General features: G+C 37.1%; 1 protein-coding gene across 1 annotated transcript in view; it reads right to left on the reverse strand.

Annotated features, from left to right (window-relative positions):
• Window positions 1-489: 489 nt before the first annotated feature.
• The window catches only part of jph1a (junctophilin 1a), a 34,510-nt gene continuing 16,717 nt past the window's right edge, over window positions 490-18,282 (reverse strand). Inside the window, exons 3-6 of the mRNA XM_083530267.1 lie at window positions 15,584-15,702; window positions 5,600-6,258; window positions 5,394-5,490; window positions 490-3,481 (exon numbers count right to left, since the gene is read on the reverse strand). Coding sequence (XP_083386393.1) covers window positions 5,410-5,490; window positions 5,600-6,258; window positions 15,584-15,702 — 859 coding nt within the window. The 3' untranslated portion in view covers window positions 490-3,481; window positions 5,394-5,409. The remainder of the gene's footprint in view (window positions 3,482-5,393; window positions 5,491-5,599; window positions 6,259-15,583; window positions 15,703-18,282) is intronic.

The following is an 18,282-nucleotide window of genomic DNA, read 5'->3' on the forward strand; positions in this document are numbered from 1 at the left end:
CTGAGGAGTTATGAACATAGGAAGGATTTGTGGGATTTTATTCTATCAGGAATATTGATGTTAATCATCAGTGAGATTTAGAGACACGAGCAAAAACAGGACACAGTTTTTTCTGTATAAATTGTGAGGCATAACATTTTTTTTATTGTTATACACAGACCATTTTTGTTACAATCTCCAGAGTACAAATGTCACTGGGGCTTAATGTGCTTCAAATGACAAAAGTCATACCATTCTTCTCTTCCAGTGGTAAAATATATCTACAATAAAGGCTCTTTGCAGCTTGTATTATTCATCAGTTAAACCAAATGTTTTTTTCTTTTTTTTTTGTCAAAAATGTGTGACACAATTGATTATTACGTCAATCACCCATTAAATAAATGTGCAAAACGTTAGAAAAATACCAACGTGGGTAACGGACTAAGCTTTGTAAAAAAAACAGAGTCCAACGGCTATTTATAAATGTTTTCTTTGTGCAATAGCTGTTCGTTTTTAGAAAAATAATTCTGCCCTTTGAATAGTTCGTGAAATAATGAATCGACTGGGAAAACATAAACACAGGCCATTTACAATGCATAACACATATTCACAAAAATTGTAATAAAAAAAAAAAAAAAAAAAAAAAGGAAAATGGCAAAACAGGTACCATATTATGCTTAATAGTTTTTTTTAGATATTTCAAACATCATAAAAATAGCTGTTATTTTCTGTACATATTTGATTCGAGAAAAAAAAAAATAATTGTAGCATACCCATCGTTCTGATATTTCTCTCGGAAACCTATAGAATGTATATTTTACAATATCACTTCATTATATTTCTGTTTAACAGCCCTAAAACTTCTGGAGCTTATATATATTGAAGGTTCCTCCTAATCATCAGTGGTACATAATTACATTCAGTAGGCACAGTTATATTCAATATCCCTGCATTGCATGCCAGCGAGCGACTGCGAGTAAACAAATGTTGCATATACAGCATGGTTGAAGAAACGAAACTCGATAAAGCTAGAAGAAATTTTTACCTTCCAGTCTCAAATGAGTAAAACAGCACATTTGTTTGGACTGTAGTGCATGTAGAGACCGCCTTACTCAAATATTGGCCTTAATGGTGGTAACGTAGTGGATTTAAAGTAATTTAAGCGAAGCAGTAAGAAAAACAAATACAGCATAGCCTATGCAAGCCCTTTGTGCACGCATGTCTTTTAAAATAATATCGAAATAATAACGATGCACTACTCATTACAGAATAAATAAGCTTTCTTTGAAATGCACACAGACTTGGTAATGAAATCTGAAATCCAAAATAAAATCACCACTATGTGCCAGCAATAATGAAACAAAACAGTGGCACAATGAAGTGTTCTCTTACTAAAGAATTAAGACAAGGCATGTTTCTTTCTTTTTTTCTTTTTCTTTTTTTGCATCTTTTGCATTCCTCTGAGGTAAACAGTAGTTAAAGACTCTTGAATTTGCAACACATCTGTCATTCAATGTATCACATACCTGAATTAACCCCTCCACACCCTGTGTCTATATCATGATACAGGAATTTTAGTCTAAAATGTATAAATGGATAAAACCTGGTGGAATCATTGTATAAAATGTCAGGTTTACAAACATATTTTCGAGTGATAAGGCAACGATTTAGTGCTGAATCTCAAAACGATGTTTCGATTTAATAGTTTCTAATCAAGAAGTGAAGAATTTTGGGCCTAAAGAAATGTATCTCCCAATTCCGAATGTCTATGGGTTCAAGTATGCGGAAGAGGGCAGACAGCTCTTATCCTCTGAGTGCATTACGCTGCTCTGTGTCATACCATGCACAGCAGTGCAAAAACATGTGGGTGAGCTGGCTTCATGTGTCAAACAAACAAAAAAAATATGCATAATTCTGAAGGGAACCCCATTATTTATGTACATCTTTTGATTGCTGATGATTATATTTGATGGCACCAAAATAAAAAATTGCTGATTCTTTGATTTCACACATAAAACAGGTCTGAAGGGGTTAATTCATCACCGAACAGAGAATTTCAAATAGTCTGTTTTCTAACATGCAAACAAAGCTCAGACTTTTTTTCAAACCTAAAACAAGTAGTTTTTTTTAATCTATTCCTCACCGCTCACTCGTAGGCACGTGCCGATAATCGGGTTTTACTTGTTGCGCTTCTCACTGAAACTGTGACGTGCTGCATTTAGTGTCGAAATTCTTGTTCATTTTATTTCTTATTTATTTTATACCCTTTTAAGTTTTTAACAATAGTTTAAACAATAGCAGGTATCGTTTTATTTCATTATTATGTACACTGAGATATAAAACTTGGGACGATTATCGGCATGCGCCTAGTCGTCCGCGTGAATGTCAACGCAGCAAATCGAAGAAACTGCATGCACGGTGAGCAAAGCTCAAGTCACAAATACATACAGCATAAACATTTTCACCTCCTTTACATTTTAGTAAACAATATTCACCCATGTGTCTGTACGCATGGCGATTCTTATTACAGTAACCAGTCCTTTCCGTCTTTATCGTCATCTCATCGTCAAATCGGTTTGCATTTCCTTTTATTCTTTTGTAATCAATTATTGAAGGAAGTGAGCTGTCGGATAAAAGCCCATAGATTGTGTGATATTTATCATAAAAAAAAAAAAAAAACATATTGCACATTTTCTACAATAACTTTTTTTTGAACATTTTCATAAAGCAAAAAATAAAAGTAGAACTGAAGTACGTCTGCGACTGAGTGCATGAGGACAACAGAGAAAAATTAATCGAATGCTACCGTAAAACAGGGCGTGTTCCTGCAGATAGACATGTGCTGATGATATTTTTAATCCCAATATTAAACACAATGTTGTGTAATGCTTTGCATAATTGAAAATATGAACTGATTACCTTAATTTTAAATGGACTCAATTGAAAAAATAATGCATAAAAAGCGATATATTTTAAATATGATTAAACAGTGTATTGATTTTAGCACATGCCTACCCACAGTAACAGTGACGCTATAGTGTGTAATGTTATAGGACTGACGATGGAGGCCGTGGAGTGTGTGTGTGTGTGTGTGTGTGTGTGTGTGTGTGTATTCAGTTTTCTCTAAGTAGCGTGGAAAGACCACTGAACACATTCCTCTGGCACTGAGCATAAATCTCCGAACCCAACACGTCAGACGGGAAAGAAACAAGGCAGCTGTTTGTGCCTGTCATGTAAAAGTGTACCGAACGTTTCCACACAGTGCGTCCAGCTCGGATCAGCACACCCTAAACTCTCTCTCACACACCTCTCTCGTTTTTTTTTCCTCATTGCTTTGCTCTATTTTTTCCCTCCCCATAACAGTCAGTCTTTCACACGGCGAAACGAGCCGTGAAAAGTTACGTCGTCCTCCAAAGGCGTTCTTATTTTCCAAAACTTCCTCTGTTGCTCCCACGGCCAAGGACCAGCGCCAGATTCATGTAACACTGTGTTATTTCCATAACTGAGGAATCAAAATGATTAGAAGGCTTGATTACTGCTTGCAAGAAAATTCCAAAGGAAGAAATATTATATCGGTCTATTCTCACTTGTCTAATGACGAGGAAAACGGGGGAAAATACATTTTACATACAAGATACAAAAAACACAATTGGAATTTAGAATACGTAATAAATCCTCATTATAATCCTTGCTAAAGTGTCATTGCAGTATTCATGCCAGTTTTTGAACAGCATAAGTGTTGTGTGCTTTATTACAGTTTAATTACTATTTTAGAATGTGTAAAAAAAAAAACAACCCTGTGTATCTGATTAAATAGTTTTCTCATAAGATTAGCATTTTTTTAAAAATGTAAAAAAATGTAAAAATATAAAACGTTCAAAAACCGTTGTTTGCCTGGCAGTGTAGAGCCACCTATTGCTATAACTACATCTATAATTTGCTTTTGGAGATGTCTGTAGCCCATCTGTTGCGCTACATAATTTATTAGCCCTGTTTAACCCCATCCATCAATGTAAATATCTGCTACTGCTGACCAGATATTATTTAGATGGTGGATTATTCTTACAGCAGTGACAAGGGAACCAGTAACCTTTAAACACCTCAGTGTCAAAGTCCACCAACCAAAAATATCCAGCCAACAACCGTCCTGGGTTCAGAAGAGCAAAGTACCATTAACACTACACTTAGCTTAAAGGAATTGAGCTAGAATCTCTTGCTGTACACCAAAAAGGTTTTAAGAACAATATCTTCATTATTAAGGTCATGATCCATGTTTCTGCTCAAACTTCAGCCCCTTATTAGGACAGCATTTGTTTAATATATGGTGCAATTCCTTCCTTTATATTTGCATATGCAGAAGTGCGAACATAGCTAACAAATCGTAGCAGAGGGTAAAACGAAATTAAATTTTACCACAGAATCTGTGCTCTACTGTCTGTTCCATATCTGTGTAATAATATATGCTCTGGAACTGCGGTGAAACATCTTTATTTTATGTCTTTAAATGAATCAAATTATTGCGCTCCCAATTGGCGCAACAGCATTCGCTCAACTCTCAAGAGATTGCAAGTTTAAACACCAAAGATGCCCCAGCTATCCGTGGCGCAGTCCAAGAGAGCGTATTTGCTCATGATCTCTGGATGGGCAGTACAGTGTTACTCTCTCACCTGTCAGTCACAGAAACACTAGCCTACTGTGGTCATCTGTAATGAGGAAGATGGTAGTTAGCGCTTTCTCCACAGTGTTCTGCTGCTTTGCCATGGATCGGTTACAGCACTCCAAAATCATTGGGTTTGCTGGCTTTACTTGTTAGCCTTCATGCTCCCTGGCTGGTAGGTGCCAAATAAGGGCTACGCTAGCATGTGGGTGGGAATTATGAGGAAATTATTATAGTTTAACCCAAAAAAATAGCAGTAATGCCTAGGACATCCTACTCTTAACTATAGAATGACCTGTCTGTCGATAAATAAAACACATAAGAAAAAAATTCAAACATAAAAACATTTCACATTTTGGTATACACAGTGGTGTACACAAACCATGTACTTGAGTTCAAGTAAAGATACGGTAGGTAAAATATAATACCAGTAAAAGTGCTCAACTTTCACTTGAATAAAAGTACAAATGTATTTGCCTTCAAATGTACTTAAGTATCCAATATACTACATTTAGTATGATTTATTATGGCTGTAATAAAAGCTATGTTTTTATGAGTGGATTGTGATAAAGCGAAGATGCTGGAACCTCTGCATATGTAATTCCCTAGAAATACATTCATGGTCCAATAGCGATCACACACCAAAAAAATTAAACAAAATAAAATAATAAATTCATTTGTTTATAAAGAAAAACGTGACGACATTTCCAAGTGATGTTCAAGTAAAAATTCAAAGATCAACAAGATCATGGCTTACCTAAAACACAGCACGATCATGTCAAGAAGTGTACAAAAATGATGGCCAATCCAATATTCAAGAGCATCACCATGGCAACTAAAATAGAATTCGGACCCTGAAAAGTAAAATAGACACACACTTATGATTAAAGAAACCGATTTATTTTATTTTATTTTATATTATTTTTTGCACATAGTAGAGACAACAAAGATGACACCACTTACCGTACCGTCTTCTAACACCTCGTTTGGGATCTCCACACTGGCTTTCTTGGTTTCAGCGAGACTCTTTGGTTTTATACTTTCTTGTTTCCTGAGCTTTGTCTCTGGTTTTGGCGTGGGTGATGGCACTAACTTAGTAGGTGGTGGCAGCCGAGCTAAACTGGACTGAGTCATTTCACGATCTTCCTCCTCCGGTTCTTCAGGTGGAGGGATGTACTTTTGGGTTTTCACGTAATAGCTATGATAGGCAGTGTGCAACTGGCCGTTCACTGATGGTTTATTAAGTTTGGGTGGCTTTGGGGGTGGTGCAGTATCTTTGACGGCTGGAGCTTTGCTAATTTCGGCTACGATGGTGGCTCTTTCATCTTTGCTAATCTTATGGGATAGAGCGCTGTTGTCTCTGCTAATTTTACGGCTTGCGCTAGCGCTTTCTTTGCTTATTTTTCTTGTCGGGCCAGCACTTGCTTGTTGTTTTTTCGTTGATGATGATTTAGGTGAGGGTGATGGGCTGTGGGCGGGCGAGTGTGATGGAGTCGTGCCGCGGCGATAAAAAGGACTGCCTGATGAAGACTTCTCTTTCTCCTCCTTCTTCTCCTCCTGTGGTGGAGCCTCTTTAATCTCCTCCACATGCTCAGTGAAGTTTTGCTTTATGTACTCAAGGCCTGTGAGAGCAGGAAAAGAAGATCGAGCAGGGGGGAAAGACATACACAGACACAGAGTGATACCTGATGATATGAAAGAATTGTATTGGGTGTTTCACAGTTAAAAAGGCTGGATGATATGTACATACATTTAAGAGCTTTTTATTCATTTTGTATATGTGCTGACATTTTAAATTACGCTTGTGAATGGAATAGACATAAATACCTCAGGTGGAAAGAAGTGAGAACAAGAAATGTTTAGACAGATTCAGTACCGGCATCAGACCTTGTTGGAAATTACATTTACTCAAATTCACTATGAAACCAATTTAAAAACAGTAACAACAGAACCCTGAAGTTGCGTAATGGATTTTTAAACTTATGCTATGAACTGTAAAAATGGTTCTTAAATCTCGTTTTTCTGAAACACAACTCTCTCATGAAAGACTGCAATCCTGTTCACATACAGTACAATGCACATTCTATGCACAGACATTAGAAAGCACTGGTAACTAGCATTGGAGCTTGTTGGAAATTTAAATTACTTAAATACGCTATAAAACCAAGAAATACAGTAAAAACAGAATCCTGTAGTTGCATAATGGTGTTTCCGAGAAAACTGACATCACCAAACAACCGAGGTGTGCAAAACTAGAAAACAATAATAGGTTAGTGAGATTATTTCTTTATTGACCATCATTTCATGAAATAACTCATGTAATTACTCATGAAATAAATTCATTAATAATCAGTCTGCATAATGCTATCCATGTAAATTCCACACATGGTTTGGAGAATTAAAGTATCTTTTTCACTAAAGAAACAGATTCATGACTCAATCCTCAGCCAGTGAAAACACTGTATAACATTAACTGTATGACATCTGTAACTATATGCTCCAATCTGCAATCAAATGCATATTAATTGCATAATAACTCAATAAAATGCTTAGCCTGCTCTTGGAACTGCAGAAACCAACACCAGGACTTTTAAACAGATTATAAATAAGCACAAAGAGAATCACTTTTCCTCATGATGAGGCATTGCTACCATTCTATTAAGAGAAGTCAAACATACTCATTGCTATATATATATATATATATATATATATATATATATATATATATATATATATATATATATATATATATATATATATATATATATATATATATACATACAGTGAGGAAAATAAGTATTTGAACACCCTGCTATTTTGCAAGTTCTCCCACTTAGAAATCATGGAGGGGTCTGAAATTGTCATCGTAGGTGCATGTCCACTGTGAGAGACATAATCTAAAAAGAAAAATCCAGAAATCACAATATATGATTTTTAAACTATTTATTTGTATGATACAGCTGCAAATAAGTATTTAAACACCTGTCTATCAGCTAAAATTATGACCCTCAAAGACCTGTTAGTCTGCCTTTAAAATGTCCACCTCCACTTCATTTATTATCCTAAATTAGATGCACCTGTTTGAGGTCGTTAGCTGCATAAAGACACCTGTCCACCCCATACAATTAGTAAGAATCCAACTACTAACATGGCCAAGACCAAAGAGCTGTCCAAAGACACTGGAGACAAAATTGTACACCTCCACAAGGCTGAAAAGAGCTACGGGGAAATTGCCAAGCAGCTTGGTGAAAAAAGGTCCACTGTTGGAGCAATCATTAGAAAATGGAAGAAGCTAAACATGACTGTCAATCTCCCTCGGACTGTGGCTCCATGCAAGATCTCACCTCGTGGGGTCTCAATGATCCTAAGGAAGGTGAGAAATCAGCCCAGAACTACACGGGAGGAGCTGGTCAATGACCTGAAAAGAGCTGGGACCACCGTTTCCAAGGTTACTGTTGGTAATACACTAAGACATCACGGTTTGAAATCATGAATGGCACGGAAGGTTCCCCTGCTTAAACCAGCACATGTCCAGGCACGTCTTAAGTTTGCCAATGACCATTTGGATGCTCCAGAGGAGTCATGGGAGAAAGTCATGTGGTCAGATGAGACCAAAATAGAACTTTTGGGTCATAATTCCACTAAACGTGTTTGGAGGAAGAAGAATGATGAGTACCATCCCAAGAACACCATCCCTACTGTGAAGCATGGGGGTGGTAGCATCATGCTTTGGGGGTGTTTTTCTGCACATGGGACAGGGCGACTGCACTGTATTAAGAAGAGGATGTCCGGGGCCATGTATTGCGAGATTTTGGCGAACAACCTCCTTCCCTCAGTTAGAGCATTGAAGATAGGTCGAGGCTGGGTCTTCCAACATGACAATGACCCGAAGCACACAGCCAGGATAACCAAGGAGTGGCTCTGTAAGAAGCATCAAGGTTCTGGCGTGGCCTAGCCAGTCTCCAGACCTAAACCCAATAGAGAATCTTTGGAGGGAGCTCAAACTCCGTGTTTCTCAGCGACAGGCCAGAAACCTGACTGATCTAGAGAAGATCTGTGTGGAGGAGTGGGCCAAAATCCCTCCTGCAGTGTATGCAAACCTGGTAAAAAACTACAGGAAACGTTTGACCTCTGTAATTGCAAACAAAGGCTACTGTACCAAATATTAACATTGACTTTCTCAGGTGTTAAAATACTTATTTGCAGCTGTATCATACAAAGAAATAGTTAAAAAAATCATACATTGTGATTTCTGGATTTTCTCACAGTGGACATGCACCTAAGATGACAATTTCAGACCCCTCCATGATTTCTAAGTGGGAGAACTTGCAAAGTAGCAGGGTGTTCAAATACTTATTTTCCTCACTGTATATATATATATATATATATATATATATATATATATATATATATATATATATATATATATATATATATATATATATATATATATATATAGAGAGAGAGAGAGAGAGAGAGAGAGAGCAATAATTACCATGCACATACATAATACACCCACAAATTACTTCACATTAAATAGTCATGAGCTTTTGTTTTCCAATAAAAGCATATTAAATATAATTCACATTAGAAAACTATGTGGTTAAATGATTGAGCTCACTTTTCTTAAATTGTCTTTGTATGCGTTAAACCTGTTCCAGCATAAAAATGCTCCTGTGCACAAAAACGGCCATGAACACACAGCTTCCGAGGTTGGAGTGTCCTGCACAGAGCCCCAACCTCAACCCCACTTAACACAATTGGGATGAATTGGGACACCAATGGAACCTTAGGCCTCTTCACCTAACATCTATACCTAATCTCAATTATAGGCAGTAACCCCAACACCCATGCCTTCCCAGAAGCGTTTAGGGAAAACAAACTTGTATAAATAAAATCTCTGCATCCTTCAGGTTTATTGACAAGAGCATTGTATGCGAACATTGCTCCTGCACGCATTTGTCTACACTGATAATAATTTAGAAAGGTTACCCCCTTCCAGTGCCACTATGCGTATTTAAGTGACATGCTGACATGAATAGTGCACAGAGAGGTTAGGGGTGATTATTTACTATCAGCTATGCACCTTGCACAAGTGCCTAGTACAGAGTGAGACAGGAAAGACAGAAGAAGCTGGACTGAGGTCACATGTTCACCGGTCTGAGTGAAGGAATGGACAGCTGCTGCGAGTCAGGGACTCGTTCGTCGTTGCTGCACTTGCCCCCATTCCAACATGGCGATTTTAGAGGTGCACAGAGCAGGGTTCTGCTGCACTGAAAGGTCATTGCTGTCACACACTTTTGTGCTAATCTAACATAAATGTCAGTCACACGTGTAGGCATTCATTCTTCTTATGATGTTTATAGTCGAATTTATGGACGGGATTACAGTATACAAGACAGAACCATCCAGGAACAGGTAGTAATTCTTCCCAGGTTGATGAGAAGCATACAGCTGACAGCAAACAATTCTATTCTCCTTCCTCGTCGTTATCTTTTTAAAGAAACCACTTTGTAACACATTTTTTATGTTCGTTATTACGCAATATTTGTAATATGTATAATATTACACCAATATCCACAAATATTCGTGAGGCAACTACAGATTCTGGAGCGAAATTGTCATTGGTGCTGCATGTTTTTTTTTTTTTTTTTTTATTACTGTGAGAAATTAGTGTGTTGTGCCATGCTGATATCACAAAGAGATATTGTTAGTGCAGTTTCAATAGTGTTTAATATAAAACAAGATGCATTGAACTCAATCGGGAGACATTTTGCTGTCTGAAATAAAAAAAAAAAACCAAAGAGCGATTGCTTCTTTTCTCAAAAACCATTTACCAATGATGTCGAATGGATGAGAAATTCCGTGTAGAAACAGTGGAGACTCAGATGCAAACGTTGGTCTTGAATTTTCAGATTGCAATTCATAAGCTATAGGATACAGCAAAGAATCACTGGACTAGTTAATGACCAACGAGACAACGAGCACAACAGATGGACAAATTAAGTGAAGCACCACTATCAGCAGGTAGTTGAACTGGATTGCAAGTAATGTAGAAAAACTTAAAAAAACAGCACGTCAATGAAAAAGTTAAATCTAATGCATCAAAAAATTTATATTGGACACCACTGAAAGGCCTGTTGATTATAAGAAATGCAGAGTGGGATTTAGTTTTTCCGTGACGATCCAAAAAAAGCAGTTGAAGCCATGATATTGGCACAGCTTCACACCTTAGGAGCTGTCCAAAGTGTTTTAAATATTTGAAGATGATTAACAAGTTATTATCGAGATGTCTCAAATGTGAGTGTAATTGCAATGAGTCACTGAAACTACTAGGAAAAGCAACACAATCAAGACTCTGATAACCCTCTGGTACAGTGGCCATGGGAAAAGATCTGTCATTTTTACACACTCAATACACACAAAAAGCCAATATCAATTATTGACCGCTTCAAAATGACCGACAGACTAGTTCTTTCATGTAAGGGGCAGTCACGCTACACTTTCAGCATGAGAAATTTCTTTGGAGACCTGCCGGAAAATTTGCGGCACACGCCAACGCTTAAATGTACCATCTGTTCCTGTACATAGCGACACTGCAAACCGGGCAACTTCTTTTTTAATGTTGATTTTATTTTATCTTAAGGCTTGGTTGCGTAAAATGGGACTAGTGACACACCACTATAATCTGCAATTCCACAATCTTGTATTTTAATTTCCGGAGAGGTCATGCCATGATGTTCTTTTTCTAGATCTTCTTGTGATACGAATTTGCAGGGCAGAGCTCATTAAACATGAACTTTGAAAAGTGTTAAAATGCAATACATTTTCCATCCATCCATTTATCCATCCATCCATCCATCCATCCATCCATCCATCCATTTATCCATCCATCCATCCATCCATCCATCCATCCATCCATCCATTCATCCATCCATCTAATCCATCCATCCATCCATCCATCCATCCATTACTAACTGAGGACTAAAATAGGAAATATTCCAGAGCAAATTTAACCATATATTAGTTCAGACTTATATTTTAAGGTGGCAATAACAGAATTTATGTGAGATAGATTCAGAAAATGAGTGCAAATAAATGACATGTCAAAATCTGCTGTCTGGAGAAGCCACTGTATGCTTACTGATTCATTTATTCATTCACCCATTTATCCCACAAAACCGCAATCAATATGCAGGTCAGGCAATTTTTTTAGTTTAAAAAACTTTTAGAATTGTATTTGATGATCCAAATGTATTGTTAAAATAAAATAAAAAAAAAAGCTGGCTTTTTTTTTTTTTTTTTTTTTTTTTTTTTTAAATCTCAAGACTTCATTTACTCAAATTATTATCTATCAATCAGAAATACAGTGTACAAACTGTGGACGCATGTAGATGCAAACTTTGTATAAGGCAGTGCAGCTACAGGATACAGTTACAGTAAAGAATCACTTGACTAGTTATTGACCAGATAATTAGCATGACTGCATGATAGACCTACCTACCTACCTACCTACCTACCTACCTACTTACCTACCTACCTACCTACTGGTAATAATGCTAACTACCTCGGCTATCTTGAAGCGACAGGTGAAGACCCACCTCTTCCTGAAAAATTAAACTAGCACTTTCCAAGTTTTGTTAAAAAACCCCCCCAAAAAAACAACTCTCAACAGAGTTGTAGTCTGATTTATCTTATAAAAATGTACCAGTGTACATTTATTCATTAATAGAGACTCAAAGCACTTTTGTATGCTGCTTTAGATGAGGGTGTCTGCTATTACTAGGCCCCTCTCTGTCTGTCGTCTATCTAACATGAAGATTGTGGAATCCAATTAAATTCTCAGCACATTCCTAAAAGTTGAACCAATGTTCACTCACAAATTAGACTCTAATACAGTTACAGTCAGAATTGACTGGGAATTATTAACTGAAACTGGAAAAAAAATGAATACTTCAGTGCTCATTGTGAATGGTTGTGCTGTTATGGTAAAAAGCGAATGCTGCACTGCTTAAAAGTCCTTCCGAAAGCTTTGTGTACGCTCAAGTCAAACACAGTGCTTCATTGTAGTCATAGAAACAGCTTTCAATAGCTGCGGTCTTACATTACATCTGCCCGTAAAACCAGTTTCAGCTGCTCGGCAGAACCTGAGTGTGTGAAAGCAGTGTGAGAGAAAAATCCTTTAAGCACTGTGGCATGAAAAACTCGACAGACTTTAAAGTAATGCCAAAGAATAAAAGCTCCTATTGTCACACAAAGACTCTCAATTTAGTTTTTCATCCAATTGATTCGGCTCTGATCCACTAGTCATGCTCTCCCGTCACACAACCTAACAGGGTCGGCCAGAAATACATCAGAATGTATTCTAAAATAAATACCAAATACCTTAACTTTAATTGTATCCAAAGAAACTACTGTATTTTTGTATTTTTAAAATACTAAAAAATACTTTTACAAGGGAGCATTACATTTTTTCACAAACTTTCCATCAATTGGCCTGTTTGATCTGTTCCTTCACCATCACACCGACTCAGTTGATGAAGTAAACAATGATTGATCGCTTTTCTCTGGTGGAGTCACGCAATAAATCTGACATATGTTAACACATTCAATATTTACATACATAATCCCTGTGATCTCCCAGATGAAGGTTCATTTTAAAGTAACTAACAGTTTAATGTTTAACAGTTTGCAAATGACTCATAATTATTTCCAAATTTAGTTACTCTGTGTTTTTTAATGAAGGGCTACTTTACAACAACAATGACTCAATGACAAACAAGTGAATTATAAGAATTTAACTGATGACACCTGAATTGTCATTCATGCAGTGGAACGCAAAATCATGATCCTACTAAACAGCTGCTTCAATTAGTGTGCAATATTCAGCAACCAAATATTTATTTATCAATCCTTGGACACCTATTAGAAAGCTGGCAACCTGCACGTTTCTTACCTTCACGACCTTCTTCCATATGGAGAAATGTTCTGTTCTGATCTCAACAAATCTGGCAAGTAGGCACCGATCAGAGGCCGCATTTTTTATGATGTCATCATTAAGACTTCTTACAAAGTATTTTACAGTATTTTTAAACTCCAAAAATACAAAACACTAAACTATTTTGATGCAAAAGATGAAGCCATTTTCATCAACCCTATCAAATACAAACGACAAAATCCTATTTTTTATTTGAAATACACGTATCAGAAATGCTGCCCATCCATGTGTCCAATGCCGACACGTGCTTCCTTCAAAACGCATGATGCCAGTCAACTGCATCTTAAATACAAAAGCAAAAAAACAAATCTGCTGCTTGAGAGGAAAGTTCTAGAAAGTATGCTATTCCTATCATGCACTCCCTTGACTACTTGAATGTGTCCTTGTTAAGCGCTGACGTCAAAATCTTCCAGCAATAACTAGAATGGTTTTTAATGCTATTTTGTTTTTGTTTGCACCTGCCTGTGATGATTGCTTATTTGTGCCATTTTCCATGATATAACATTTACGCTCACATTTGAAACAGAATATGAATAAACGGATGGGTGGATGAGAAATAGGTGTGAGACAATGCCACACTGCAACTGTTGCCTTTTTTGCTTAATATCTTTCTGCTTTTCACACATACCAGGCTCATGAAATGTCTCTGCTCTGCAAACAATCAAGCTTACAAATCACCGTAGTCATGGTTATGGACTCTGGCAATAATCGTTTTGTTTTTTTCCCCAAAAAAAAAAAAAAAAGACTCTCTTTATTTTTTTCGTAGAAATTCAAACGAAAACAATTTGAAGAATAGCTGCGTCGCAGTACCACGTGTGACTTGCAAGTCCATTTTGCAGGAAGGAAGGAGATTGAGCCTGGTCTTAAGTTTCATATGTTCCCATATGTATTAATATTTTGTGAAAATCCTACGTTACTAGGGGTGTTCTTTACTAAGCGTTTACATTATCGAATGAGATTTGTCAAGTCTTGCCTATAGTCGACTGATAGTGGAATCGTTTGTGTGTGTGTGTGTGTGTGTGTGCGCGTGTCGGTCGGGGGGATAGGGGCGAGCGTGTGCATGCTCTAAGTACAGCGCAACATGGATGATTGATAAACAAGCAAATATTAATTTACAATGAATTTAATTTACTCCGGTCAAGGGAGTGGCCGTATTTTCTTTACGCAGGTTGAAAATATTTATGAAAAGCTTATTCCTTTTCACATTTACAACATTATCATATCAAGCTGTATATTAACTTATTGGGATAAAAACAGTATTTCTGTGTGAAATCAGATATTAAGCACCCCCATATAAACAAAATGGCACGATTCTTGTTTCATCACATCTCTGTGAAGATTTGACTGTGAGATTGGTAGTCGAATCCTTCTCCTCCTAATGAAGCATTGAATCTTTGACTATTCGGGGTCACCCCTAAACCTTAGACATAAAATGAATGCTCGACATCAGTCGATAACATGACACACAGAGTGAAAGTTGCCAATCAGTGTGTTGCCATTCAACATAAAGAAGGAACTGCAAATTCATTAAACTGGAAATAAAAAAACTGCTTATTGCTGTAACTTTTATTTTTTTTTATCGAATCCTGAATGATGCCAGTACTGATGCACTCCTCTAGAGCTTTCCATCCAAGCAGCAGGACAGCTGCTCTCTTGTTTGGCAACTTCAGATCTCCAGATTATTGAGCTGAAGCACATTTTGCTCAGCAAGCTGCAGTCATGATGCAACACTTTTCAAAATCGCTCTGGCGGTGACTCAATCATTATAAAGTCAAAGTGTAAAGCTTTTATTACTGTGCCAGCAGCAGCTGAGTTAGGATTTAAAATATTGCCCAGGCAAGATTGTACATCATATAAGTATTTCATTTTGTAGAGTTCAGTTGCCTGCTGCTCAGAGCAAATAATAGGTTCAATGTTTTGTGTGTGTGTGTGTGTGTGTGTGTGTGTACCTGGTTGTTGGAAGTCAGGAGCTAATTCGCTTGCAATAGACCTTGCAAGATCTGACTCCTGGTCAGCAGCAACTGCAGCCTGGTCTGCTGATTCACTCTTTGCTCTGGCGTGGGTTGTCCTGTAGCACACAGACAAACACAAACCCACATTATTCATTAGCAAGCAGCAGACATATACATATTAGAACGACAGGCAGCTAATGATTCTATTGCCAGTGACATAAAGCCAATTCATCGTCATACTATTCCTTCCTTTCAGCTCTGTAAAAGGACTGATAGTCTATAGGCATAATGAGTCTATAAGCATAATGCAAACACACACACACACACACACACATACCACAATTTACACACAAATCCAAAGAGCGAGAGATGCTAGCCACACAATTCTATCATCAGAATTCTGCAGTCATTACAGGGCAACAAAAATCGAGTTTATATTTGAAGTATATGCATTTGAACTGTTGCTCAGAATAGACATCAGTGTGGGTGTGCTGTGAATGGTGAAGTCCCACCCACACCGTCATCTGACTAATATAATGAATGGCTCTGTTCACAATGCAGGAATTATAGGTTTATCTCTAATTTCTTCTGTTTTAAGAAACATTAAACGTTTTTGGGTCCTGATATTTCGTTCTTGATAAACAGTGGTAATAACAAACTAAATGTAATTCGTAACTGTGCTTAAGTAGCTTTCTTTTAATGTATCTGTACTTTTCTATTTGGGGCGACTTTTACTGTAACTTCACTATATTTCAAAGTTATATATCCTACTTTTTACTACATTTTGCAAAATCAGTCGTTCCCTTTTTATTCATGAGTGGAGAAAAACTTAATCAGGGTACCGTGGCCTAATTTGTGCACCTGCTAATTAATGAATTCATTAAATAATGATTTAATTACGCCAATCACATGGAAGCAGCAGAATGAGTAAAAGCACATAGATACTAGTCAAGACCTACTGTATAGTTTATGTTAACAATATAAAAAAACATCATAACAAACTTTTTTTAGATTTTATTTCCTGCCATTTTCTTCTAAATTTGGGCACCTCTAATTTCCTATCCAGGAACATCCAGCGAGAAGCATTTCAGAAAGCAGGTCAGAGGAAAACGGCTATCCTGGTTTGTGGTGACAGAAAGTCTACTGTAACTCTTGTGGCGAGCAGAAAAGCATCTTAGAAAACACATTAAACCTTACAGACTGGGGTCCACTCTTGTTAGCCTAAAACAGGAATCCGAAGCTACAGGTTGCCCAAACACACCAAAATGGGACAGTTGAAGACAGAAGAATCAGAAAAACAGTCACTTGTACCTTTTTCAATCTTCAACACAAAAAGGCCAGCTGTCTTTAATGTGTATAAAATTGTGTATGTGTGTGTGTGGCAAGAAGCCTGTAACCATGACCAAGACAGCAAAACAAATAGGCAATCTGAGTACACGCATGCACACAAATGCAAAAGCAAATGCCTACGCACATTTAATCTGCTTAAACCAGCAAACTACATTAAGGTCATAGCTTAAAGTATCAGTGTCAGTCCAATCATACTATACAGTACATTCACATGTGAACATTAACACTGCTTGTTTGTGTACACTGACATGCACTGGTTCATTTAATACATCAGCACAGCCGTTAGTGAAATCTCTAACAGAAACTGTTCTATACACAGTGTACTGGACTGTCTAGTCCAGTACAAATAAAATTTTTATATAAAAATACAATTTTACTTAATCGACACCTGACCTTAAGGTATGTATGTGTTTTTTGAACATCCCATTCCACATTTAGTCCCCATTTGCTATTATAATAACCTCCACTCTTCTGGGAAGATGATCCGCTAGATTTTGGAGTGTGTTTGTGGAGATTTGTGCTCATTCAGGCAAAAAGGCGTTAGTAGAGTCAGGTATTGAGGTAGGAGAGATGAGGAGGCCTTAGGTGCAGTTGGCGTTCAAATTTATCTCAAAAGTGTTCAATAGGGTTGAGGTCAGAGTTGAAAATAGGCCACTTAAGATCTTCAACACCGACCCATTCAAAGCATATCTTTAGGGAACTGGCTTTGTGCAAGGGGCATTGTCATGCTGGAATAGATTTGAAGTTTAAATGAAAGAAATGTTAAATACTACATCATCCAAACGCAGTATACAACTGTATGGCTCCAACTTATGGCAGGAAAAGAACAACCTATCACAGGAAAGGTCAGTTGTCCCTATAAACTGAGTGGGTTTTTAGTTTAGCATTCAGCCACAATCTACTTTCAGGCGTGGCATACGACGCTTACATGCTATCTTAAATCCGCTCATTTTCATTTCACCTACATTTCATCTATTATCCCTACCCTTCATACATACAAACGAAACAGCCAAGTATTACAATTTAATACACCTGGCCTGTGCTGATTTGGCTTCATCTCTTATCAAACACCAATCCAACATTTTATTCAGTCTGTTCTAATTATTTAAGAATCCGTTATCAACAAGGAGACTTTATTTGAGATTTACTAGTGTTCCAAAAAAAACATGCACTGATTTTGCTTGAGAAATCCGCATGCAGAAATGGACCATGTTAAAATTAATTTACATAAAAATCATATGACTTACATATGATCTACACAAGCAAAGTAGCGGGAGGAAGAACACAAATTAGGGTTGCGCACGTGCTGTTCGTTCTCAGACGGTGTTTTGACTATTCAAAATACT

Source organism: Silurus aristotelis, assembly GCF_946808225.1.
Source record: "Silurus aristotelis genome assembly, chromosome: 25".
Taxonomy (NCBI): Eukaryota; Metazoa; Chordata; class Actinopteri; order Siluriformes; family Siluridae; genus Silurus; species Silurus aristotelis.